Source organism: Neopelma chrysocephalum, unplaced genomic scaffold (assembly GCF_003984885.1).
Source record: "Neopelma chrysocephalum unplaced genomic scaffold, ASM398488v2 Primary Assembly neopelma1_66, whole genome shotgun sequence".
NCBI lineage: Eukaryota > Metazoa > Chordata > Aves > Passeriformes > Pipridae > Neopelma > Neopelma chrysocephalum.
Window position 1 is genome coordinate 8,594,896 of NW_020897725.1, and position 27,837 is coordinate 8,622,732.

A 27,837-nucleotide genomic window follows, 5' to 3' on the forward strand; every position below is an offset into this window, starting at 1 on the left:
AAATCAGCAACTTGAATTTGTAATACAGCAATGAAGAAAACTCTTTAGTTAATAGAGTAATAAGATCAAAAATACATCAGTGAAACAATATAAGCACATGTGCTCATTTTGTAAACAATATCAGAATTTACAACTGCCTACTGTAACACAAACTTTTTTTGTAATGTACGACACTGTCACAGAACAAAAAAGTCAATAGTATCAGATATAAAAGTAAAGAGACCAAGTCTGAATATGACTGTAAGTTTAAAAGAAGAAAAGTCTTTTACAGACAAAGATTCCCTTTTCCCCTGCTTTGTAAAATTGAGTTATCCCAGATAATGGAATGTGTACTGGTGCACAGCCAAAGACTCGTTTCAATGTATTTAACAGCAAACTGCACATACAGAGAGGTCAGAACCAAGAAGATGAAATTGAAGCCAGTGAGAGGGAGGAAAATCCTTGACTCAAGGATGAATTAGGGACTGTTGTATCTGAAATGTCTTTCCTGCTTCTATTTATTTCCCTTTGTGGTATGTGTTTGCATAATTTTTGTTACTTTCATTTTAGCATCTTTAAGCAGAAAATTTACCTCTACAGCCCTTTGGGACAGATTTTATCACCCTCATCTCTCTTAGAGGATATTGGTATTAATTAAATCAATATTTCATTTTAATGAGTTTCCTAGTCTTACTATGTGGTTTCTTTCTGCAAGCCATGAACACAAAACCACAGAGCTATTCCAACTAGTTCTGTGCAATGAAAGGGGGGGAGGGAAAGAGAATAATTACCAGTAGGTACCACATTTATTCCCAAAAGACCTGAAAATTTTATTTATCATATTGCTTGAGAGCATCTGAATTACAAGTTATGACTCAAAAGAAGGAATAAAAGAGAAAAAGACATAAGCTTCAAACAAGGCTAATGAATAAAGTCCCAAAATGCACAAATCTATTTTGACATTAACAAACAGCAGATGAAGAGTTAAACAATAACACTCCTAAGTTATTGGGGATATTCAAACAGCAGTGCACTAAAGCTCCAACAAAAATATGTGAAAACCTATTAAAGGAAAAAAAAAAGTACAATCCTCATTTACCAATCCCAAGCCCCAAACCCCACACATCAGACAAGTCACATTCTAAAAATCAGGCGTTAATACTGAGGTTTTCAGAAGGCCAAATATTTAATCATATGTTAATATGAAGTTGTAATTCAAACAGTATGTTTTTAAGAAAGCTATTCCAAAACCATACGGTTTTAATCAAATAGCTTAGCAGTGAACCCAAGGAAACCACTACATAACAACGAAATATGCATTTTGTTTTGATGTAAAAGCTGTTGCATAAATATACATAGAGGACTTTATCTATGAAGGAGCTTTAGCTTATGCAGTCCTAATCAAGTAAAGCTCAAGTGTGCCCAGCTGAGCTGAAGGAAGAAGGACAATGGAAGGTCAGAAAGAATTCTGCTAGATCATGGAACCCTTATCCTTGCCTGTGAAGTGCTTCTAACCCCACAGTATTTCCTAGCATTTTGATTTTAAGCACTTAGTTGTTTCATAGGGCATTTTCAAAAATAATTTTATGAAGAGACTGAAAAAAGAGCTGAAGAAGTCTGTTTCCTTTATCTGTGGAAAGCAAAATAAATTCCCAGTCAGAAAGAGGAAGCAGGAAGCAGATCATTGTCCTAGAACAATATATAGGAAGGTCTCAAAAATCTCAGATTGCAAATCACCTAAATCTAGAAGTGAGGCTTTGACTGTGATGTAAAAGGAATATTTCTGTATTTATTTCTGTAATTACCATACATGTACACACGAAATGCAAGTGTTCTGCAAGAATAAAAAATTTTCAATTTCTACATGAGTATCAATGCAAATCTTGTAAAGGAAGTGAAATATTTTCTACTGAAGAAGTAAGGAAGTTCTCTACTTGACCTTAAATGCACATAGCTGAAAAATTAAATCTGCAATGTAGCCTACAATACATGTCAAATCCGACATGTCTAGAGCAAACAGCTTCCTTTAATCTCACTGTAGGTGCCTCATGCAAACTCAGAAATGATTTCCTAGTGTCCTAACAGAATTTCCTTTGCATAAGGAAAGCTATAATTGGCATGACAATATTTACTTCCTTAGATACAAGTCCTCCTATAAGACTTTAATAACCTGAGAGTGACACACGATCACTGACAGCAGTACATACAAGGGGTAATGTTTGCCTTCCAGAACTGGCTCATGTCTTCTCGATATTGTAAGCACAACTCTGGACTGTGGTGAAAATAGAACAGTTCCGCAGACAGACATTCTGCTCTTTCAGCATCTCCCTGAGACATGCCAAAATCACAGACAATTGAGGATGGGCCCTGCACCCACCAACAAAGGCAGCTCCCTTCCAAGGGGCCTCACTAATCACTCCCTTCCCAATGGGATCCGGCAAGGCCCTGACCACCTGAGCCTGGGCTGAGGATCTCACTACAGCATGGCAGACGTACTGTAAAGCAACATACTGGACTGAACACAGCAGTGGTATTTTCTGAGCTGAAAGCTCTGCATGTCCTCTTCTGCACAATGCACACATCCAACTCACAGAAACACTCAGCACAGAATCCACCTTTGTTTTCAGAAAGCTCTGGTAGGCCCCAGTGCACAACAATGTTCAGGCATCTCTTAGTTTGTGCTCTAACATGTATATTAGGATCATCTGTTAAGAGGAAATAACAGGAACACATCTGAAGATGTGGATCCAAGCAACTAAGGAAGGAATGGCAGCCACGGCAGCTTTACAGCAGCATTTTGCTGAACAGCAGTACTTTCCAGAAGCAGGGAACACACGTGCTCTGAGCCCTGAGCACTGCAGAGGCACAAGCTGAAGGACTCTCAGGGCTGAATCCCACCTTGCTCTGCGTTCCCAGGCAGTACCTGAAGTTGTCTATGCCTAAAGTCACCTTGGGGTAAACTTTTCCCAGGATAAACATAGAAGACTTCAATCAGATTCCCAAGATATACAAAGAATTTGTTCTCTTTCCCTGAAATCCACAGCATTCATTAAGTACTATGTTTATTTCCCACTCAGAAGTTGCCAGAATTTTTAGCATATGCTTCTGAACGAAGCGAAATTCCTGTCTACTTGTGCACATTAAGTAAGGAAACAGAAGCACAAATACTGTGAAGAGAGGTTAAAGAACAGCCTTTATATGCTGGAAGCTAGAAAACACATCACTAAAATTAAAGCTTTAACATTTCCATTCTCTACAACAGTTTTGTTCAGATATATTACCCTGCAAACACTGAAAAAAACACACACACATACAAAAAGTTAAATAGTTTACAGAAGAAAAAGGCAAAACCACTACTCTCTTCTGTCACTGATTATATTTTAATTACACCCAAAGAAACTCAAAGAATGTCTAAATTACTGAGAATTATTTCTGCATATCTGGTTAAGTTAAAAAAAAATGTTTCAGAATTTTGATGAACTTTAAACTATTTTTATGTTGCACTTATAAAACAGCTTTGTTCCACGGGTAGCCAGAGGAAAAATAACCAAGGTCAGAGCCAAGCTGCATTTATGAATGAAAGATGACTCAGAAAGGCTTTAGAAATAGCAAGAAAGCTGGCAAGGTTAAAAAGGATGGCAGAAGTTATTTTAAATAAGAAAGCATCCTTTCTCCTTTCATCTTTCACAAAGCTGAAATCTAATGAAAAAATAATAGAAAAGAAAAAATTATTTGACCACCATTCACTTATCTGGACTTGATAACAATAATGCCTTCTGGACTGAGATTGTTCAAGGGAAAAGGAATAAAAGCCCCTTTCAAATATTTCCAGAGCAAGGAGCATCTCAGTGAGACTGTTCTCTAGATCACCACAGTGTAAGAGGAATGAGAGAGAAGCCAGCCCAGAAAAGCAAATTACTTCTTTTTGCATCTCTTTTCATCACTGGTATGCTTGAAGAGGTTCTCATGGAATAATTTTCTTTCAACTCTGCTTCAAGAGGATTTATACCAAATCTAACAGCAGAATTTTTAAAATCTGATAAAATAAGAGATGGCAAGTCACTTAGACCCATGTACAAAAGAATAAAACAGGCAAACTATATAGTTGTAAAGTAAAGCTTCTTATTTATAACACCCCCAACACTACAGCCAGAATGAAAAGCAAATATATTAGCTATTTTTAGTAAGCTTCAGAGAGAACTGAGAACTCAAGTATGCACCACCAGCAGTATAGGTTATATATTCCTCAGGCAATTTGTAGAAACTACAGTGCAGAACAGAATTGGTGGACACGTAGATAAATAAAAAATGCAGAACAAGAAACACAGGTTTTATAAAAACAAATTTTTACTTCAAGAAACTCCTGCCTCCACAGGGATCAACAAGCAGATGGGGAGAGGAAGTCCATATGAAATGACTGGATTTCTGAGAAGTTCTGTCCCTCATCAAAACACTAAAAGGAACAAGGATCTCTGGATTGGAGCTTGGGGTCTACCCTTCACCTTACATTCAGCATGAAAAAAGTTACAGCTCAGCCCATCCTCATGTAAATGCACAGGAAGTCAGACGTACCTCACCCTAGAAGAGTCTACAGCAAAAGGCTCATACCTGGGTAGCTCCCAAGTTAGGTGAGGAATGCCATGTTGAATGCCTAATGCATGGAATTGTGCATTAGGCAGCGCACTCGTAACTAGACATAACAAGGATTCTGGAGTTATATCACCTTGACATTCAGTACCGAGCAAATCAAAGCTTAATATCAGAAATTACTAAGAAACAGAGTATGCAACAGAGCAACACCAAAATATTGCCACAGTGTGCTTAAAACCTTACTACTGTGCACAGTTCCTGTCCCTGTTGCCCAGAATTCATTCCTCCTCTTTCCTGTTTTAGAAAAGAATGCTTTTTTTGGAGAAAGACAGTAAGGATAATTAAATGTGACAGTTTTCATAAAAAACAACAAAAAAAACCTCGAAAGCCCCTAGGGCTGCTGAGATCAGAAGAGAGATACTGTGAGTGATGGAAGAAACAACTCAATCCAGAAACCTATTTCAAGAGACAGAATGGTTGACAGTGAATCAAGTTTGGATTCATCCACCAAAAAGTCCTCCAACTCAACTCTAGCAAGCTTTGGCACTTCAAAGCCTCCTACAAACTCTCATGCTCCAGAACATGCAAAACTCCCTCAATTTCACATCAAATAAGTCATTTTGGCGGGCTTGAAGCCAACACTTTGAGACAGGGACAGTTTCCTCCTTAGGTGACTTAAGGCCTGAAGAACAAGCACAGGGCAACTTTGCATGGGACCATCTAATGATTGATTCAAGACTACGAATGATCAAGACTTACAGGAATTCAAATCTCAGAGTATTGTCAAAGTCAATTAAGAAGTACCAAACATCATGGTACTAGTTCTGACTCAAAGTAACTCCTGGTCTTCATATCATTGTGAGCTAAGAAAGTGTTAAACAAAATATTATTTTTTTTTTAAATCACTCCATCTTTGCACCATTTTTCTACTTCCATGAACATCTGCTGCTGGTCATTGTGGGAGACCATGGGGACTGCTGGTCCTGCTCAGTACCTTTGGTCTTGCATGGATTTTATGTTTTTATTTCTCCACTATGTAAACTCTTCTGATTTTATTTGGGACTTATACCAGGGAAGTAATGAAAAAGAGCTATTGAAAAATCTACAAAAGTAATTGTGCAATCTACTGCTATTACAATTCAATCCAAATATTACAGGAAAGCAATTCGGAATAGATTCTCCATTAAGTTCAAGCACCATTGACATAAGATGGGTTCCCAGTACAGATGCAATCCATCATGCCAGAAGTAAACAGCAAGCCAGACAAGGAGGAAATGGTGACAAGGAGGTATCCATCTGTATATCTCACTGGATTTCATAAACAGCTCTTTACAAAACAGTACTTTCAGGAATGTAAAGAGGGAAGGGACCTTTCTAAGGGATTTCCATATTTCTGTGCTGGTATGTTTTCATTTCCACAGCAGTCGATCTAAATGTAAATATGACAAATGGGTGAGGGATGTGCGTGAAAAGCAGAAAGTATTTGGGTGATGTTTAAGCTCTTTATAACAGAACAGAGTCTCTTGTGGTTTATAATTCAGCACTGGAGAGGAACAAACCAACACACCAGAGGGCTGGGCCTTCATGAAGAATTCTGTATGAGACACTGCATTATATCAATGTCACTCTTCAAATGTTACTTCAGGCAAAACTAAAAACAAAACAAAAAAACCCCAAACCAATACAACCCAAAAAATCCTAGCTATGACTTTTGTTAGAGTTATGAATTGGATTACTGAACTGAAGAGAAAATGATTTCTATTGTCCCTGAATAACCTTTTCTCATCAGTTCAGCTAGAGTTCTCAAAGGAGATTATGGAGCACGGGAGTTTTAAAAAACTTTTTCTACTCTAGTAGTTTAAATATGGTCTTACCTCCTAACAAACAATTCAATTTGTAAAACAAACTTCCAGTTTTGAGTTCTCAAAATGTACTTAGAGGCTTTCTTTTGAAATACAAAAATAGTCACACAATTCTTTCTTGAACTGATAAAGAACAATTCATTTTATAGCTGTGTCTGGTATGTTTTACTTAGACATCAAGAAAATCTACTTTCATCACTGAAGCATAAGAAAACAGCTGGTTCAGCAATTCTCTTTGTACAAGGAGGCAAAATGAGTCTGTTTCAGTCGCTTTATATTTACATTTATTTTTATAAGGTTTCACATGTATAGCACGTCTTTTGTCTTGGTCTTACTAATCCCAGTTTATGTTTATCAGTTACTGCAGGAAATCCCTCCTATGCACACCTTTTCTTTGTAACAGAGCCTATCACAGCAGCATTCTGAAGAGGGAGCCAGAGGATTATGTTTGGTGCTTTCCTTAGCCAAAAGAATTCCTACCAACTTGTACCTTTGAAACAAGACTTGTTAAAAAAAAAGATTAAAAAATGTTTAAAAAAAACCCAAAAGGCAGGTACCCCACTATCTTTGCTTCTTTTCAAGTGCAGAGTAGTCAATCAAAACCATTAACCAACTTTCTATTGCTTTTACTCAATGCAACTAGTTCATCATATAGTATTGCCCTACTTACAGACCTTGACAACAATATCACTTTTATCACAAGACTCAAACCAAATGATAGCTAAAATCTCTACTACCATTTATGTATTTCAAAACAGGCAGGACTCGTGTTCTACAGTTTTCATCAGTTTTGAAACTCAGTTTTTGAAATTCTATTTGGAAGTTAACACTTTTAAACAGAAAAGCTGCTTGGAGCATCTGAATACTTCTAAAAGCATAAAGCCAAATACACATGTACCAACTACTATTCTCGCTTTGTATCAGGCTTCATAGTCTATTGGGAAAATATTCATCATCAACTGAAATTACAGAAAAGCTAATTAAAGCATGGTGCTAGCAAACCAACATCAATGACTGGCAGAAAAGTTAAGACTCTACAAGACTTTAAAAGTCCTATACACTTTCATAAACACAAGTTAATGCGACAACACAGAAAGTAAGAGCACTCAGAAGTAGCTCTGTATAAGGAAAATATCTGCTAAACTGATTATTGTTGTTAGGGAATCGAAATAGGGATTTTCTAAAATCCTGTATTTACAGCCAGGTGGTTGTGGGAAGGTGTTACAGCACTGCTACCCTATCTGTTTTTCGCACAGTTTTTACAACTTAAAAGAAACAGAGATAGAAGCCAGGTATATTGTGTAACCTTTTAAAAACTGAATTTGTATATTGATCTGTTTGATTATCATTTGTTACTCCACGCAAACTCACATTCCAGCTGCCTAACCACTCATCCAAGTAATTACTATAGCTCCAATAAAACATCAACCATGTCTTCAAACAAGCAAAATAATGATAAATCTCCACGATTTTAGATAAGAAAGGAAATATATAATTTTGATTGTACAAGTTATGAGGGGAGCACACATGTGGATGAAATAAAAACATCCAGCAGTAGATAGTTCTTTCTAATTATTTATTTATTTTTTAAATCTTCTAAGAAGTACTAATTCTTATTTCACTTAGAAGTGCTCTCTGTAAACTCAGTCGAGGACACTCTTGTCACACTTCTAGTTGTAGGTAACTGCTTGAAATATTATGACAATAGGAAAATTTACCTATGGGAATTCTCCTAGAGACTTTTGAGAAGGAATGTGAGGGTAAAAGAACTAGAGAGCACATTAATCTGATGTATAATCAGAAGGAAAAAAAGAAAAATTTTAACTCCAAACAATCCTAAACAGATAAGAATCTTTTATACTATACACTTCAATAGGATAAATTGCAAGACACATCTCAAACCTGAAATCAAATGCATAGGTTCTCATGTAAAACTGAAAACAATGTCTTACCTTGCCCCGAACTGTATATTGCTTTCACAGATTTTTTCACCTTCTGTAGTGCAGTTCTGTCTTGATCCAATGCCTACAATAGCAAGAAATAAACAAACTTTAAATACTTACTTAAATGATTCCTTTAATAATTAAAAAGAAAGACACAAAAAAAGCAGTTTCACAGGCTGGAAAAAACTGTAGGTACGACTTATTCAGCCTGTGGGAAGGTCTGAGGTTATTCAACCCCTTCAAGATGAATTAAAGAACAGAACTGAAAACACTCTGACAGTAGAGTAGAGCTGCAATGACAGTGCTAGAAGAAAAACACTACTTTAGCTTTGCAAGGGACAAAGCATTTCTTTAAATTGTATTCTACTTTGAATTAAAAAAAAAAGGAAACCAACAAGAAATAGTAGATGCCTCTACTCTAGCCCTATAGTTTCTACTGCAACTAAATTGTTTGTTAACATCTATGGTTTTCCCACAGTAATAATCTTCCAACTATAGACACAGATTATCACACTAACCTCTTGCACCAAATTCCACAACAAAAATCTAAAAATACAGAAAATGAGAAGTAGAAATCAAAAGAAAGGACTAAGATCTGATTTTGTGCAAGGTAATGTGACTGAAAGGAATATTGCAATAATAATACTCTATATGCATTTTCAGGATTACATCTTTAAGAATTTCAAATTTTCTGCAATAGTTTCAAAATCCAGTATCACAGAATTGCAGAATATTCAGAGTTGGAAGGGACCCAGGAAAGGATCATTGAGTCCAACTCTTAAGTGAATAGTCCATATAAAGGATTGAACCTGTGACCTTGGCATTATTAGCACTAAGTTTTAACCAACTGAGCTAATCTCAAGGTTGTATAAAAACTTATTAAGTAATGATGAATTAAGGATTAGATTTCTAGCTACTTTCTTTTTTAAGCTGCATAGCTTCTCCCTTCGACCTGATGTTGGAAATCAAATTAACATGAGAAAAAAGTATTTTGATAAAGTAAAAAATAAAACGAAAGTAAACATTAGTCTATACCCATGGAATTAAGAAATTTAAATGCCACATACTGGTACTGTGCACAGTGATCCAGTCAATGTGTGAGTTTGGAACGTTCTGCATAGTCACGTGAAAGCATCCCTGATATCCATGGAGAACATGTACAGAAATGTTTAAATAATTTCCTGTATTTTTCCCCCATTTATATCACAGGCAATTTTGCATCACATAAGTAATGTTACATCAATAATCTCAAGTTTTAATAAAGTGTTTGGCATATTACAGTCACTTTCACATCACTGAAGATTGGGGAACTTGTACTCAGAACTACTGTCAGGGCAGCAGCCCAACTGAGCGTGCAATTGGAGACCCCAACACTCACGTTGCAGAGACTCTCACAGCCATATTATCCAAAAAGCCTTAAGTCTGGAGCAGCCACGGGTCTGAAGACTGGCAGATAAAGGCAGAATAGCAGCTACTCCCAGAGCACTGTGTACCTTCTCAGACAGGCCCATCCCCACCAACACTGAGTGAAAAATTAATCAGTAAGCAGAGCTTTCACTGTCAAAACCAAGATGGTTTTGGCAGTGAAAGCCTTAGAAAACCTCACAGCATCTTCCAGTACCTAAATATGGGGGTCTACAAGAGAGCTGGAGAAGGACTTTTTTAAAGGGCATGGAGTGATAGGTTAAGGAGGAATGGCTTTGAACTGAGAGTAGGTTTAGATTAGATTTTAGGAAGAAATTCTTCCCTGTGAGGGTGGTGAGGCACTGGCACAGGCTGCCCAGAGAAGCTGTGGATGCCCCATCCCTGGAATTGTTCAAGGCCAGGCTGGATGGGGCTTTGATCAATCTGGTTTTGTGGAAGGTGTCCCTGCCCACAACAGGGGGGTTGGAACTAGATGACGTTTAAGGTCCCTTCCGACCCAAGCCATTCTATGATTCCATGATTGAAGTATATTGCACTGGACATTAAGAAGCTCCAAAAAAACCCGAACATAGCAGAAGCTCCTGGTCAGCTAGAGTATTAAGCAGTGGAGATGGTCCAACATGAGGGTACTGCTCTCAGGTAAGTTCCAAGCACTGAGTATTTCGATGTGTAAACACTTACAGTAGGAATCCACACTGAGAAAAACCAATTAATACAGAATAGTCTATTTTAGAGTGGCCCAATTTTAACTATGCAAAATGTTATAGTTGAACAATACATAAAAATCTGTAACAAAGTGTTTCTACTTCTTAACTGAAAACAACCATCTCAAATTACACAACCACTCCTGTGGCAGCTAAAACTAGAAAGTTTGGATCCCCAGAACTTATATAAATGCTTTCTGATGTTATTTATCTCTGATTTTTTTTTTTCATTTGCAGCAGAACAATGGATTCAAACATTAAGAACTGCAAACATCATTATTTCTTTTGCTCCTCAGTGAAATAGTGGGTTTTACTTGACTTATATCTTGCCAGGAAAAGTTACCATTCTTAAATTTAATAAAATATAGTGAACTCTGTGTTCCTTTTCAAGACAGTGCACAGCAAGTGCTTCTCCTTTGATTCCTCTGCAAAAGCTGTCAAAAGCTTTTGCCTCTGCCTGCCACGCCAGACAGTTGTTCTCCTACATTTCTACTGAAGTTCTTTCCATCTTCAATGACCAGAAAAAAATAATGATTCACTTGTCTACTGAGAGTTTGAACACCGGATAAGAATTTGAAACCAGTATTTTGAAAGAAAGACAGTGGTTAACATTGATGAGATTCAGAGACAAAAGTTTGTACTAAGGTCTAGCATTGAAGCAAATTGGACATTCGGGAGGAAGAAAAAAATACAAAAACTCCAAGAAAATTGTTCCTAAAGTTATCAATCTAGACAAATAGACTGGAAAACCTAAATTGGATTTGCCATTGAATTAAATTTAGTCACTAATGTAGGAGCAGGAGAGAAGGAACATTCATTATTTTAAAAGAGGAATCACTGAGCAAAGCAATATACAAAGATGACATCCACAGCCTGAAGGAGCCAGTGATCTAAGTCAGAATGACATCACAGGTCAATTTTGTATTTTTATATTTGCAAATACAGTCTTTATGTGAACTAGTTCTTCCTAGTCCAAGACTCTAAAAAAAACAAATCTATGCACAGTTATATACCAGGGTACACAAAAACTTATCTAGGGCTGTTTGTGTACTTTTGGGTGTTGGGTTTTTTGCTGTTTGTTTTTGGTTTGTTTGTTTTATATAACGGTAGATAGTTTGCTTCCAAACATATTAGTTGCCTCTTGGATGTCTTCTGCAGATAATTTTTAGCTGTACTCTGCTGTGAAGGAATTAAGCTGCACTCAATGCTCAATTCAATTAATATTTCAGACTAATATGATCTTCTAAGCACATTAAATTAGACAGGAATAGTCTTGCTTTCCCTGTTTAGTGAAAATATGTTTTTGCAGTATCCATTAATTTTATTTTCTAGCATTTAGAATACTAAACATTTTAGCTTCCTGTCTTAAAATACACAAAATCTGATCTCCCATTAGAAGTGACATACATTTATATTATTGAAAATTACTATGCCTTGGAGTAGCAAGGAGTCTCTGTGACAGTGTTTAAGTATTCAGATGCCCTTTTTCCTACCTTTCTACCTCCTAAACTCTTCCTCATCACCACCTATTCCTGTCTTTTTTCTTTGTTTCTCCCAGAAGGCCTTTTTAAGTTCCATGGAAAAGCATTTTCTTATCATCTTATGCATTTGGGAAAGACAAATAATTTACTAAAGGTAAATTGCTACCTTCTTGGCTGAACAAAGTTTTGTTCTTGAAAATGCTCATCTTGGAGACAAGCTCCACCGTATTCAAATTAATGCAAAATCAGTGTAAAAAAATACCCTGAGACACATTAGTGAAGAAATGAAGAGGAAAAAAAAAAGAGCACCCATCCCCCCTCCCCCACCATATTCAATCTGCTTAAATAAAATTAAGCAAGGAAAGCTTCTTGTTCCTCATACTGAGCAGATTTGCTATGCATGATCTCTGACATATGCCCTGTCAAGGTTTATGTTGCTGCATTCCCTTATATTGAAGCTTATTCTCAAGAAGAAAATCTCCTGATCATGTAACAGCTCTTCTAACTAATGAGCATGGAACCCCCCAGTCACCCTAGATATAATTTCTCCTTTCTGCTAAAATATAGCTACTTTGAACGTAGCTTGCAATTTCAAACTGCCAACCTAGTTCAAATCTGTGCTACTGAAGAAAGCAGCATCTCTTCTCCCTTATTCCAGAGCACTCATGTTGGCTGCACTGTGATCCAGTTCAGGAGCTGCTGTGGTGATAACTGTTCCATGAAAGCCAGGAGCTCCTTTTGAGCACTATGGATTTAGCTCACCTTCCATCAGTGCAGTGCACTCTGACAGACATCCCTACCTACACTACCATTTCACATTCAGAGAAGATACTTCTTGCAGCACCTTCCCTCTTAAGATGTACATTTACTAGTATAGCTATCCAGACCAGTATGAAAACTGGAAAACTTGTCCACCTGAAGATACAAAATCAAATTAATTTTGGAGTAAAGAGGAGGTGAGTCCTCCCAACAGATCACTTCATTGATGCAGATCACTGGGTAGCTGCACATACACTTTCACCAGTCTAACACAGCACATGGATCAGGGCCAGGTCAGAAAAGACGTATGATGACATCCCCTAATCCACACCATTCCTCTCTGCCAGATGAGGCAGAGCTGTGCACTGCTGTTCACCCAGACAGACACTGATTTTGCCTCTCTTCAACCCTCTAGAGCACGATCTCTTCTCAGTGAAAGGAATTTCTATTTTGGAGCCATGCTCTGTTTTAATAGCTTCTAAATTTTAAACCAGAAATTATACCACAGTGCAGTGTGGAAAGTGGTAGATTCTGGTTTGCCATTTATCTGTGAGGTAGTAAAAACTGGCAAGTTCACATTTAGATAGACCACTAATTGTTTCTTTAGATCTCATGTCTTTTTATTCTGTAGAGAAATGTATATATTCGTGTGTATGTGTGTGTGTAGATACTAATGAATATATTAAAATGTATTAGCAGGTGTCCCTGCCCACAGCAGGGTGGTTGGAACTAGATGGTCTTTAAGATCCCTTCCAACCCAAACCATTCTATGATTGTATACTTGGATGCACATGTGTGTACATAAAAGTCTGTGCACTAGAATCATACTTATGAACATTTGAGTTGCTTATTGCTAATAAACATGAAAAGCATAGCTTGAGCAACACAAAACCCTTCCTTTCTTGACTGACATAAAACTACTGTCCAGAAACCAATCACAAAAGTGTTTTGTATGCATGTTAAATTTAGGCCTTCTAGAAGTCAGCATAATCCCAGGTGCACATTATGTGTGGATGCATTTGAACAGAGGATGCTACTGCCCCTTCAGCCCACTAGAGCAACTAAAATATCAAACATATTTTGTGTACCTTGGAAGCCCTTTATAATAATAAAAGACAAGAGTGGCTCAAGACACTGACAATCACATTAATATGTCAGCATATATTATTGGTTATGTTACTAATCCCTTCAGGTAGATTATTATCCAAAGGAGATGCATTTTTCAACTGGAACAAACTGCTCATCTTCATATTAGAGTAAGTTTAGAATTGCACACCATTTGTAGGAGGTTTGCCCTAAAAAATTCCATACCCTAATACTATCAGAACCCACCCACAAAAATAATATACCTGAATAGAAATGTTTTAAATCATTACAATATTTTGCACAAGACAAACCCATGATAGAAGCTTGAAGGCAATTAGAGCATGCACCATCTATGTACTCATGACAAAGCCCCCTCCCTCCAGGTACTTTAAGAAACTATTTTATTATATTAAAAAAAAAATATCCATGTGAAATATAAAATATTTGAGGTTATACACACAAATGGATAATTGTAATGAATGGTAGTCACATGCATGTATTTTCAGATACAAGATTAATTATTTCAAAGAAAATACATGGATGATTTATCTGTTTCAAGGGACAAAAGCAGCAAATTTTTCACTTACCAATATACACACTTCTCTAAGCCTGGCACAGAAGTGACTGACAATTACTACTGTCTGTACTATAAAATATGTTCACCCTTTGCTCAAGTCCCAATTACAGCACCCTTGGAATTAAGTAAAGCAATGACACCTTGCAAGGTTATGACTGTTCAGCAGCACTATCAGCTTTCCTCACAATAAAATCCAAACTTTATTGGGTATATAATAAACAGAGACTAGACAGCTGGTAAGTTATTGCAAGCCACTGAAATGTCAACAAGGCAAACCCCCGTAAATTTCCACAGTGAAATAAAACCAAAAGAGAAGATGAGCATCAAGTGTTGGTCTCCTGTATCTCACTCATTCAGAAACAAGCAAATTACCAAACCTACTTAGTTCTGTACATGGAGAAGTGTCTCAAACCACCCTTCCTGTCCTTCCCTCTCTACTCGGTTTGTACTGGCTCTGCCAGTCACCAGTGGGAAGCCTGTTTCCAATTGTTGGTCTCAGCACTTGTCTACATGACAAAAATAGGGGAGTGGTTAAGAATTTTCTAGAGAAAATTTCTTTGTGTAAAAGATGGATAGAGAAGGGTCTAGTTTGAACTTATCCTGAATTACTTAAAAAAACAAAGGGTCCCAATGAGAGGGAGCAAACCAAAACAACATATCAACAAGCACTTATCACTGTAATAACTGCTGCCAATATCATTTCATACACCATCATTTACCAGCTGCTCCACTGCTCCCAAAAGAAGATAAATTAAAAGATAGCATCATTTTTAAAAACTTGTCTTTTCCTTAAAAATTGTGATTTTTCAAGTATTTTAATGGTAAACTAATGAAAAGGGCATCAGTGACCGAATTTAGTAAATACATTTTTCCAAAAAATATTTTTTTCAGGTAATGCCAAAACTTAAGAGAGATCCCATCAGCTGAACTTTCCTCACATCTGCTGTTAATAACAGGATCTGATGCAATGCAACAGCCTCTCTCTAAACTCAGCATACGTGATAAAAATCACCAGCATCCAGTGCTGTAAAGGTCACATTAGATGAGCAAACTCATTTGTGTAGGTTTTAAAAAGAGCTGCAAAAATAATAGCCACTAAATTATTCTTCAAGTATTACTCAAATGGAAGCCCAGTAGATATTGCTTCTAAAAGTACAGTACTGCTAATTGTAATTTGTTTTGACAATTGGACCCCTCAGACTCCTACCCAGCAGCCTTTTCTGCAAGAGCAAGAACACAGACACTAATCACTATCTATGATTACTTCTGGATAAAATGAAGTGAGCATCACATTTCTTTCTAATGAGTATGGAGCTGATATTGGATCTTGTGCACAATCAAATACCTGGGAATATTTAACAATAGTTTGGGCAGTTCCTTTAAGTTCTCAGATAAATTACATAAATATTTCTGAATTTAACTTATTTGTGCACAAGGTACAGTTAGACATATGTAAAGAATAAACTAAGAGACTTGTTTCTAGATATATTGATGACACAGATGAGATTTATTTTGTAACTTCCATTGCGTAGGAGATGCTAAAAACCCCACAACTAGTGACAACACTTGAAAACTTCCAGTGACAGATATAAAATTTCCCACACAGGCACAGGCTCTAAAACAGCTTCCACTGGATAGAATCTCGGTGATAAATATCACAGATCCTTGGTGATAAATATCACAGAATCACAGAATGTTTTGGCTTGCAAGGGACCTTAAAGATCATCGAGTTACACCTTCCACCCCTCTGCCATGAGCAGGGACATGTTCCACTAGACCATGTTGCTCAAAGCCCCACACAACCTGCCCTTGAACACTTCCACAGATGGGGCCTCCACCACTTCTCTGAGCACAATGGGGCATCCACAGCTACTTAGTGCCAATATTCTTATTTTTACACTGGCAACAACGTACCTTGAACTAGCTACAACAGGTTAGAACAGCTATCATCCACTATACACAAACTTACTTCTTTAATTAGTAGCAGTAAAGCTGAATAGTAAAAAATGCTAAGATAGCAAAACCAGTGAAGAAAACTTACCAGTTTACATGGCACACATAGCACAGTTTTGCCTCTTTCTTACTCCAGCAGCTGATTACTGGAGTAAAATATGGCTAAAGCTCATAGGCAGGCCCACAGCTCCTGAAGATGCCACTGTAGAGGATTCCCAGGTTGCACACACAACTTTTGCCAGCATTAAAGCTGTATAACACTAGCAAATGGTTGCACAGAACACTAACAGAAGAGTCTTCCTACATTACAAATGCTTCTGTGTTTAAAAATAACTAGTGCTGTTGCACTTTACTTTTTAGCAAGTCACAGCATATTGTCAATCTTCTTTACTCCAAGCTGATAATTCTTGTCCACGTAAACAAGCACAAAGGGAATGATCCTAAACTAATAAATAAAAGCCCATTCTCTCCCTGTGCTCTGGTAAACCTCTCCTTACACATTTTTCAAAGGCCAGTAAAAATACATTGCTTTGCGTACGAGTATTTGCTAAATACTCATACCCTAAAAAAAATATTTTTTCCAGCATAATTCATTGAAAATTCTTGTCATTTGAGAAACCCAACACAGTATAAAGTCCCATTTTCATTTAATAAAAATCTAACCTGAAAAGTTTATACACAAAAGACATACTTAAACACAATTCAAAGTAGCTCAAAAGAGAAAAAGATTATTTACTTTCTAGAGAAATCAAGAATAAATATATCAGGTGACAGCAAATAGTTGAAGTAAGGTTTTTCAAAAGGAAGCAAAGTGAGGAGAAGATGACGTGCAAACAGCATAAACACAAGCACACTCAACAGATGTGCTAGCAGACACAGGGTTATTAGAAAGAAATGCAATTCTTAGCAACTTGAACTGGAAAAAAGCACAGGAGTCTCTGGAGAATTGCTTCTCCCACCATATTGGACTGTTAATAGCACTAACAAGAGAGCTCTTCTGTTGCAGCATCAGAGCTAAATATCACTAAATATTTTCATCCCCTGCTAACTCTTCTCTTCTGAAACCACCAAATATTTTGCAGCAGGCTCTGCATTTAATCTCTTATCCCAGTAACTCACAGGTGTCATCTACTCAGGGAGGGAAGGTGCATTAGATCAGGACCCGTGAGTTGTTATTACCACCTTTTCTGACAGTAAACTCCTCAAATATTGTGCGCAGCTTCTGTGAATGCTACAAAACCTCAAGAATGCAGCACTCCCTCCCTCAGCCCTCTCCAGGCTCTCGGTGGTGTTCAGCCACACAATGCCCTCACACCTCCTGGCTCCATAAACTCCAGTCACCACCGGCATTGTTGGGATCTTGTATCAGCCAGCAGCACACAGGAAGGACATCAGAAACAAATCATGGTAGACCAACGCATTTCAAAACATTATTACTCCTACTATAAATCTTTTTTTTACTGATTTTTAAAATTGCCTTGGTGGCGGTGGGGGGGAGGCAGACACGATTTCTTACTTGACAAGAGAAACAACCCGTGCTCCTTCCCCTCCTAACGCGTGAAGAAATATTTAAATGCATACAGTGATGCATGACTGCATCCCATTTCAGAATTATTCCATTCAGAGAAAAAGGCAAGAATATTAATGCACTAAAATTGTTTTATGTAAAGAAAAATAAATAATTAATTGTGTCTATTTGTTCCAAGCTGCAGAGTTCAAGAGTTTCATTAGGTTTAAAAAAAAAAAAAAGGATTTCCAGTACTACATAGGCCTTGAAGACTACTACAGCATTCTGGGACACTGTTACAGCTCAGTTTCATTCCATATTGGAGAATGCAATGATGACAGACTCAATAAGATTTCATCTTACATTATGTTAAACCTGCAACCACCACCATTTATTATGAAATTCAAAGCTACATTCATGTAACCAGCTAAGAGAGTCCTACAATCAATCCTCATTACAGGGCATAACATAGACTGATACTATGGGATAATAGCAGGATGAAGAACAACAACACATCTGGAAACATTCTAGAAAATCAGCACAAAAACAACAAAAAAAATTGAATGCAAGGTAAAAGTTAGAAATGGAAATGAGAAATTTTACAATATACGATAGGAGCTGTGTTTCTAATCATCATAATTAGACTTTGACTAGAGATTATTTACAAAATGCAAAAACGTGGGGGTTGAGTCCCACCTTAAAAAAGGAAAATAAAATCACAAGAGCATAATTTAAATGTGAAGCATTAGAATTCATTTTTTAATTCCAATGTCATGTTCTTAAACATATTCTCTGAACATATTTAATTTAGTGGGGAAATTATAGAAAAGGAAACACAATAATAAGAATAGTCACTTTTAGTATTTTAATAAGAACCTCATCTAAAAGCTTCTATTTTCTCCTACACTGTCTTTCAACCAACATGCAACAATAGCATAAATGTACATCTCATCTTCATTGTGGTACAGAAAACCAACTGACCTCTAAAAGCAATACAGGCCAAAAAACCCAAGCCATACATTTGTGTGTAATACATATGGTGTAATGATATATTTGTTTAATTAGCAGAATAGTTCTATGTACGACTTAAGACCAGAGTGAGATCTGTTTTCTCAATATACAAGTGAAATACAGTGAAATGAGAAGGGACATCCAACCTAAAGCAAGCACCTGCGCTCTAAATAGACTCTCTAGGGTTTATTTTGGGGGTGCTGCCACACATTATGACCGTTTGCAAACTGGTTACACCTGGAAAGGAATTTCTGACTCACGTACAAATGTGTAAGCAATAACAATCAATCAAGGGTGCAAGAAGAGAATATTCTAACACCACTGAAATCTTACAGTCTAAAGACAACCCAAAATTGTCTGAACTGTGTATATGACCCAACAAAGTCATAGGGACAACACAGAAGCTACAACTTCCTCTTCCATAGGAAGGACACTTTAAATACAGTGCTGATTTTAAAGGTATTGTTTTCAAATCACAGTGAAACTTAGAAGAATTTGGCAGTAATTTTCAGCATTTTAGGAAACATTATGAGTGTTTTGCAAGCAAACTGCTACTTACTTCACAGCATTTTTTAACCTAATATTGTGTTTTGTAGAAAGTTCTATCTATTTCTCTTTTAAGACTGTACTAGACAATAGATGCCCTTAGAGAATATTTTATAAATTTCCTTAATAATATAAAGCTTCAGACATAATTAATAGGCAAGATCCTAAGCATAACTAAATTACAATAGCAATAACTTTCTTTAAAATACTTATATAAAAAGCATTCATATTCCACAGATTCAGAAGCAAATGTTAGACACAGAAAACACTCCTCCCATATTAGCAGCACCTAAAGGAGAAGGTTCAAATTCAGTGAAGACAGAGACCACCATGCAAAGTCATGTTCTCTTTCTCAAGCTAGGGCTTAAAACACTTTTGCTAACACTTGTGCTGGATGCCCATAATGAATATCAAATAATTGTGCAATAAACTCTGCCATGTTCATTTTAGTTTGCTGTTTTAAAACAGCAGTCTAAGAGATGAAGGCTGAGAGAGCTGGGGCTGTTCAGCCTGGAGAAGAGAAGGCTCTAGGGAGACCTTAAAGTACCTTCCAGTACCTAAAGGGGCTACAAAAGAGCTGGAGAGGGACTTTTCACAAGGGCATGGAATGATAAGAGGGAATGGCTCTGAACTGAAGGAGGGTAGATTTAGATTGGATGTTAGGAATAAATTCTTTACTCTGAGGGCGGTGAGGCACTGGAACAGGTTGCCCAGAGAAGCTGTGGATGCCCCATCCCCGGAAATGTTCAAGGCCAGGCTGGATGGGGCTTTGAAGGACCTGGTCTAGAGGAAGGTGTCTCTGCCCATGGCAGGGGGGTTGGAACAAGATGATCTTCAAGCTCCCTTCCAATCCAAACCATGAAGAGGATATCTGTCACTTCAAAAGAACACAGGTTGGCAATATTCTTCTCTAAAATAAGGAATGTAATTTATGTTTCAGAATGGAGAAAGGAATTTGGGAAAGCTAATGAAAACAAAGACTGCTACCACAGGGTACCAAGAGTGCATGGATAAAACTGGTTATTACCATGTAGCTTTTCATTCTTGTATAATATGCAACTAGAACATATAGGTTACACTTAAGCATAGGACAAAGCAATGCCATAATTTAAAACCCTTTCAAAAGAGCAGTAATTACATAATGAAGTATATTTAATCAGAATCCAAGTTATTCATATTTTAGTCTAATGATTTTTTCTTTTAACTAAGCAATCCCCCCAAAGCACAAAATGAATGCTAATACCAAAAATCATTAATTTATAGCATTTATCTTATAGTTAACTTGGTTCTCAAAAATACTTTATTCATTTCAGCCCACTCTAAATATTATATTAGCTACGTCTAATGGATGCAGCTGGTGCTTAAATAAAATTAACACATCAACATCAGTTTTAAAGACACTTGAGAAGTTTCCACAATCAAGGAATGATTTTACATATTAACTAGACAGACTAAGATACTAGAACAATAATAGAGTAATAGGCTGCAGTATTTTAATATTAAATAATGGCACAGTAGCTCTTGCAAAGCTGCAACGAAGTTGTGAACAGAAAAGAAACTTCTGAATTTATGCAAGTGTACTCTCTTGACAAACACCTTCACACTTTGATGCTATGGGACATGACAAAGTGTTACCACCAATAAATGTAGTGCCTTTTCATGAACACTTTTACTGACACAGAAAGACATTTTCTTCATTTCTACACTTCTGCACCTTCCTCATAGTATTTTTAAATAAAAATTTAAGACATCCAAATGCAATTTAATTCAGCAGAGGTATATGAATGAAAATGGATTTTTCTCCTTTTCCTTAGGAAATAACAACTGTTTCACTGTTAAAAAATACAATATACACAAAATGTATACATATGGTTTAAAGATTCTCTTTGAAATGCAGAATGAATATATTAAAAAATGCTGAGTAATATAATAAAAATTTGGACAGGTAAGATGAAATCCTTAAGCAAATGGCATTCCACATTGCAGCTTATCTTTTGTGACCAGAGTCAACAGGACAGGCATCCCTGCAGGCTTTTGTGGAAAGCTGGAGCAGTCAATTGCTCCACAGGACCTGAAAAATATGGTTTTCCTGTTTACCTCTACCAACCACCCATTCCCACTACCTCCTTTGTACCAGCACACTAGCCATCAGAAAACCACAAAGTGAAGTAGCTAGATTAGATGAAAATTGCCTTTTTTGGTGGGTTATGGCCATCACAATGGAGGATGCACAGCTACACATAGGGTGGCTCTAACCCTTTCAATGGATGTACAGACTTGCACACACAGATTAGTGCCCTTGTGGTCAAGAAGGCCAATGGTATCCTGGAGCAGGTCCAGAGAAGGGCAACAAAGATGATGAAGGGACTGGAGCATCTTTCATACTTTTGATCTGTGAAGATACACTTTGCGACTGTAAAACTTGGATGCTTAGAAACCAACTCTGTCAGAAGGTAGCAATATCCATGCATCCAGGAGCTAAATTCAATCTTCTCCTTTGCCAGCAGGGGTGACTCAAGCTACAGAATGTGAGATTAAAAAAGGAAATCTTTCTCTTGATTTTAAAATCCTTCAGAAATTCAGTCAACTATTTAAACTACAGTAACTAACTGGTGTTCTTTATGCTGCCTCGCATGATCTTCACAAGCACGTAAACCTTTGCCAAAGGATGGACTGAAGTTTCACATTTGCAGCTACACAGAATTACTGCACTTGACAATACCAATGAAGCAAAATCTGCAAAGCACTTTATGTAACTTCCAGTGTGCTGTATTATTAACTCTCTAGTAACCTAAATATCTCCTGCTACTTTTATAAAACCACTTATCCTCTGCACCAGAAATCACTCCAAGCTGACAGCACCTCCTCTCAGCACATTTCTCGCTCAGAGAAGGGCAGTGTTTAGTAAAGGGGAATTTAGTTCTAAAGGCCAGATGCTGGCCTTGATAGAGCACTAAACAGAAAGAAAGCACTAAGTGGTACAACAGAAGTTGTAGGACATTGACAGTAGCTTTTCTAGAAATACTTAACCTTGAATTTCCTTTCACAGAGCAGCCCCTTCAAAAGTCCCATCTATTCCTCCTTCTTACCCAGCAGGTACAGTAAGACAGCAAGTACAGCCCTTCAGGTCTCTGCAGAGCAGCCACAGCAGGCACAAGCTGCATCTCTGCAGATGAGCACATGGCACGACAGGGGCCAAGCACCCTGCCTGGCCTCACAGGCCTATCAAAATCCCAATTGGCAAAGAGGGGTGGATATCCAACTGCTGAAGACAGTCTGTTCCAACATAAAGGGCAGAGGACTTTAAACAAAACAGCAGGTAGCAAATTCAAAATAATGAAAAATGGAAAAATATAGTGCTTTGCACCACATAAGGTAGGCTGTGGAACAACTTGTGAATCTAAAAATTTTACATACTTTGAAAAATAAAAGACAAAAAGGATAAAGTTACTGAAGAAAAATTCAGGATGGTCTTTAAATATAAATTTAACACCTTTGTTCTGCCATACTCTGAGCTACAAGTTACTGGAGATGAGGAGGTCAAGTTGGAGAAGGTATCCCTATATCTCTGCCCTTTTCCTACACTCTTGTCTTATCCTTTACTGCTGGTGATGACAGAAAATCTCCTAGGCTTTTATCAATTCTGGACTCTCCCAGCACAGCTGTACTTCCCCTCATTAATGGCATTCCTGTTATGTAAGCTGAAACAAGAAGGAATTCATCACTAGATAACCATATATGCACAATACCAAGCACAGACAAACCTCAGTAAAAAAATTGAAAAAACCCCAAAAAGCCCTGTAGCAAACTATGACAATTTTTCCTCTTCAGATATGAGAATCAGCTATCATTGCAAGTCCCCCGAAAGTTATTTACATATAGAATGAGGAAGATTTTCTGAAAGATTTAGCAATAATTACGTAGCAAGGTATTAACTGCATGATTATGTTCACTAGACCAGTGAAACATTTCATACACTTTGGTTTTTAGATGCACACAGCCCTTAGACATCAGTCAAATTTCCCACGTAATGATGCACTCCAGCAAAATCAAATTATTAAACTCAAACCAAAAGAAACATTTTGTTCAAATTTCTGTTGTATATTTCACAGTACGTCTTAAACTAAAAAGAGAACAGAAGCTGATTGTTTTATGTATAGATTGGTGAACGTTTGTTTTTTCAGTCATAGAAAAAGAAAAGCTGTGATTTATTGCCAGTCTTTACAAGGACAGCTGTCTGATATTGTGTCTTTTGCCCTATGCCCACCAGGAGTAAAAGTCAATTAACTTCTTTATATCATTCCAGAACATTCAGTCTTTATGCAGTGAACGGAAAGTTACTGAACTAATGCATCTAATTGAAACACTAGGAGTAGAAAGCATGTTCACAAAGCCATTTTGTTTTAAGAAAATTCATAATCCTTTAAAGGAAAATGAATGGACTGATATTAAGCTAGTTGCCAGCCTTTTAAGATTAACATTTTTCATATAGTGTGGGGTTTTTTTATACATATGCTTTTTTTGAAAGAATCTTGGTGCACTGGACACTGAAGAAATCTACCATGCTGAGTTCAGCCCCTTACAGATCTCCTTACCAATGAGAACAAGTTACGCTGTATTTGAGAAGTATCTACCCTGACCCAGAATATTTTGACAAACAAACAAAAGAAAAAATTTATTGATGAACCTCTACCAGGCAAACCACAACAAAATTCCAGTTTATATCATCACAGGTTTGGATTAAATTGAGGGCAGGGAAAACAGAAACAGTAAAAGACAGGGTAGTGATGCTTCCTTCAAGTCAGAAAATCTTGATTTAATTGCAACAGTTTTTATGGAGCTCCAGCTCAAAATATACCTATTCATAAACTGGTGGAACAGCACACCAAGAAAAATATTACTGCAAACTGTTTCTACACTCTTTCTAAAAGCATCCATTTCTCACCTTGGTTAGAGACAGCTATGGGCTGAGCAAGCAAAGGTACTTACATTCCCATGACCATAAATCATTCCTTGTGAATTCACAAGAGAATATTGTAGGATTCTATTTTTGTCTTGGCTTATTACAAGTTACCAGTAGGCAGCTAGAACAGAGTAAATCCTACACCTGGCAACTGCAGTCTTTCAAAGCTTTCATGAACGTAGCATTGTTTGCCTCCCTGGAAGCCAGTAGTGCACAGAATGTTAAAGGCTGTATCCGAGCAGGGCTGAAGGCAGGACACAAATAGAACGGAGCAGTAGAAAAGAAAGCTGTGTGCAATGATGCAAAAAAGTCCTATTGCTGATTTGTATTCTGCCTGAATACAAGGAAGAAAGTAAGAAAACCTCCAGCTCATTCACATGAGGAATATAAATAGAAGATTCAGTAAAGAACTATTTTTCTAAGCATTCGTATTTGGAACATGTTCAAACTCTAGTTATATATTGAATAATCATAAAAGGCAACACTTGTTAATCACAAAATTGGAGAGTTCCACAATTTGGAAATAGACAGATTTAATGCCAATGTTACATCCAGTTTGTATAATGTACACAAATAGAAACCATAGTTAAAGACACGTGATACAGTAGGTGATGGCAACTGTGGATAACCAGCTCCCATGGTGGATGTGATTGTATGGTACATTTCACAATAGTTATAAAAAGATGAAAGGCAGAGCTTGAAGACCGTAAACAAAGGATTATTTTACAGACATTCAAATGACAAAGTCATAGGCACTGAGAAAAAAATTTAGTGTTAAGGAAATAATACAAACAGAAGCAAAAGAAGCAGCACAGTGGAAAAGTATTTTAATGCACACAATAAGGAAAAGATGAACCAGATTTACAATCCAGAATCTTTTCAAGGGGTATATATTACTTGCAGCTCCCTCGCCAGGATGGTGCACAAAAACAAAGCCCCTTAGAGAGCCTGGGAAGGGAACTCCTCCTAGGTGAAGCTCTGGTGTTGTTTAAAGGAGGAAAAGCAAACAAACAACCTACATATTTGTGCTGCTCCATGAAATAAAAAACATATCTACAGTGACAAGTAAAGCCCAATATTAGGACAGCATCTGCAAAATAATATATATCTTATTCACATAAGATGCATTTCACAGAATCACAGATTCATAGAATATGTTGAGTTCGAAGAGACCCACAAGGATCATCAAGTCCAACTCCTGGGCCTGAACAGGACCATTCCTGAGAGTCACACCAAGTGCTTGAGAATATCATCCAAACGCTTCTTCAACTCTGTCAAGCTTGGTGCTGTGACCACTTCCCTGGAGAGCCTGTTCCAGTGACCAACCACCCTCTGGGTGAAGAACCTTTTCCTAATATCCAACCTAAACCTCCCCTGATACAAATCCAGGCCATTCCCTTGGGTCCTGTCACTGGTCACCACAGAGAAGAGATCAGTGCCTGCCCCTCCTCTTCCCCTCATGAGGAAGTTGTAACTGCAATGAGGTCTCCCCTTAGTCTCCTCTTCTTCAGCTGAACAGACCAAGTGCCCTCAGCCACTCCTCATATGGCTTCCCTTCAAGGTCCTTCACCATCTTTGTTGCCCTCCTTTGGACACTCTCTAATGGCTTAATATCTTTATTACATCGTGGTGCCCAAAACTGCACACAATATTCAAGGTCATTTTATGGTCATTTCTATACAAATTTCTATCCATTCACTGCTCCTTGAGAGCAGGAAGTGTGGGTTACAGGTTGTGCAGAAAAGGGCAGATATCACTGGATTTCTATAGGAAGAGGCCCTCTTGATATCAGGTATGATCTTCAGAGGTCTCCTCCAAAAAGAAATCTGAAGTCAAAAGTGATACTTGTTATATCTCAATAAAGATTTGCTAACTTTAGACATAAATTTGGTAAAAACCTCTCTTTTGAAATCTATAAAAAGCCCCATTGCCATGTTAGATGCATGCAGAATCTACCTTGTACTATTTTTAGCCACACCCAAAAGAGCAGAGGAAAAAGACAATCATACAGACAAACTCCATCCAAACGGGTTACATGCCACTGATTCCAGTAGCTCAATAAAGGTGAGGTTCCACATTCCTGCTTCCGTCCAGTACAAAGGTTGACGGTGTATTTCCAGCTGACACACAGAGCACAAAGGGCTCCTCCTGCAGGTCTCCATTATGGCTGATGGGGACAAAAGTATATTACTGCAGAGTACATGGCTCATGCACACACAAAACACGTCCCTCAACCAGGCCTGAGACCTTATTGTGCCTGCAGAAGTTGGCTTGGACCTGTCAGTCCCTCAAGCAGCCAACTGGCAGATCTTCTGTTCTCTGTCTCTCCCAGATTTATCACCTGGCTTCATTACCTGCCACCCACACCTCTGACCTACTCACCAGCCTACAAACAGTCCTGCTGTTGTTGCACACTGACATCTCCACACAAGATGCACATGCTCCAGCTGCTGGCACCCCAAGGTGTATGGGCCCCTAGGACCCGGGGGTCCCACTCCACTCTGGCCTGTGAGCTGACACTGGCACTTAGTGCTCCATATATACAAATGTATATAGAAGAGAGTCCCCTCACCCACCAATACAAGACTAGCTCCTTTATTCCCCCATCCTCTTTTCCTATGCTTGTTTCTCTCCAAACCACTTCAAATTCTCCTTTACAGAATCACATACCCTGCCTTTTGTCCTTCTCCTAAACATTCCATAATACATCCTGAAAAATTCAAGGATACCGTTCCCCTCCATCTCATAATGAGCCTCATAGAACTGATCACCTTCCTGTGGCAGACTTGGGAAGAGCCACTTCAGGGTGCTCTATTTCTCAGATTATTAAAATTTCCTCACCTGCCACCATTCCACTGGGCCCCTTCGTGTTTTTGGAGATGAGCCTTCTATCACACAGCCTAATTTGTCATCTTACTTAACAGTAAAGGTACAGAGGGTTGCACCATGGTACACCTTGTGTCTCAAATACTCAGGAATTACAGTGATGTCATTTGGAACATAATGTCCACGGAACTGGTGGAGTCACGATCTCTGGAAGAATTAAAAAAATGTATGGATATAGTACTTGAGGACATGGTTTAGTGGTAAATATCATGGTGCTGCTGGGTTGACAGTTGGACTTGATGATCTTAGCATTCTTTTCCAACCTTAATGATTTCATTCCATGCAAAAAAAAAGTTATTGTTTTATAAGGATTTATTTTGAAGTCTGCAAATCATCAGAAACTTACTAGGCTGTACATGCCATTCCCTATCCCCTTAAAAAATGAAGAGAGGAAATTTATTTTTAACAGTGATAAGGACAATGACAATCAATGACCAATCAATGACAACTTCCCCACAGATGGTATAGTCTGACAATTAAAAAAGAAAAAAAAAAAGAAGTCAAATCATAGCAAAGGCTTAAGAATTCTTACTTATATTGCCAAAGTGCCCAAGCACGAGCCAAA

At 37.6% G+C, this 27,837-nt stretch overlaps 1 protein-coding gene across 5 annotated transcripts in view; it reads right to left on the bottom strand.

Annotated features, from left to right (window-relative positions):
* Window positions 1-27,837, bottom strand: part of ASAP1 (ArfGAP with SH3 domain, ankyrin repeat and PH domain 1) — a 148,687-nt gene that overhangs the window by 65,937 nt on the left and 54,913 nt on the right. For all 5 annotated transcript variants that reach the window (XM_027684457.1, XM_027684454.1, XM_027684456.1 and 2 more), the window contains one exon: window positions 8,384-8,456. In XM_027684457.1, coding sequence (XP_027540258.1) covers window positions 8,384-8,456 — 73 coding nt within the window. The remainder of the gene's footprint in view (window positions 1-8,383; window positions 8,457-27,837) is intronic.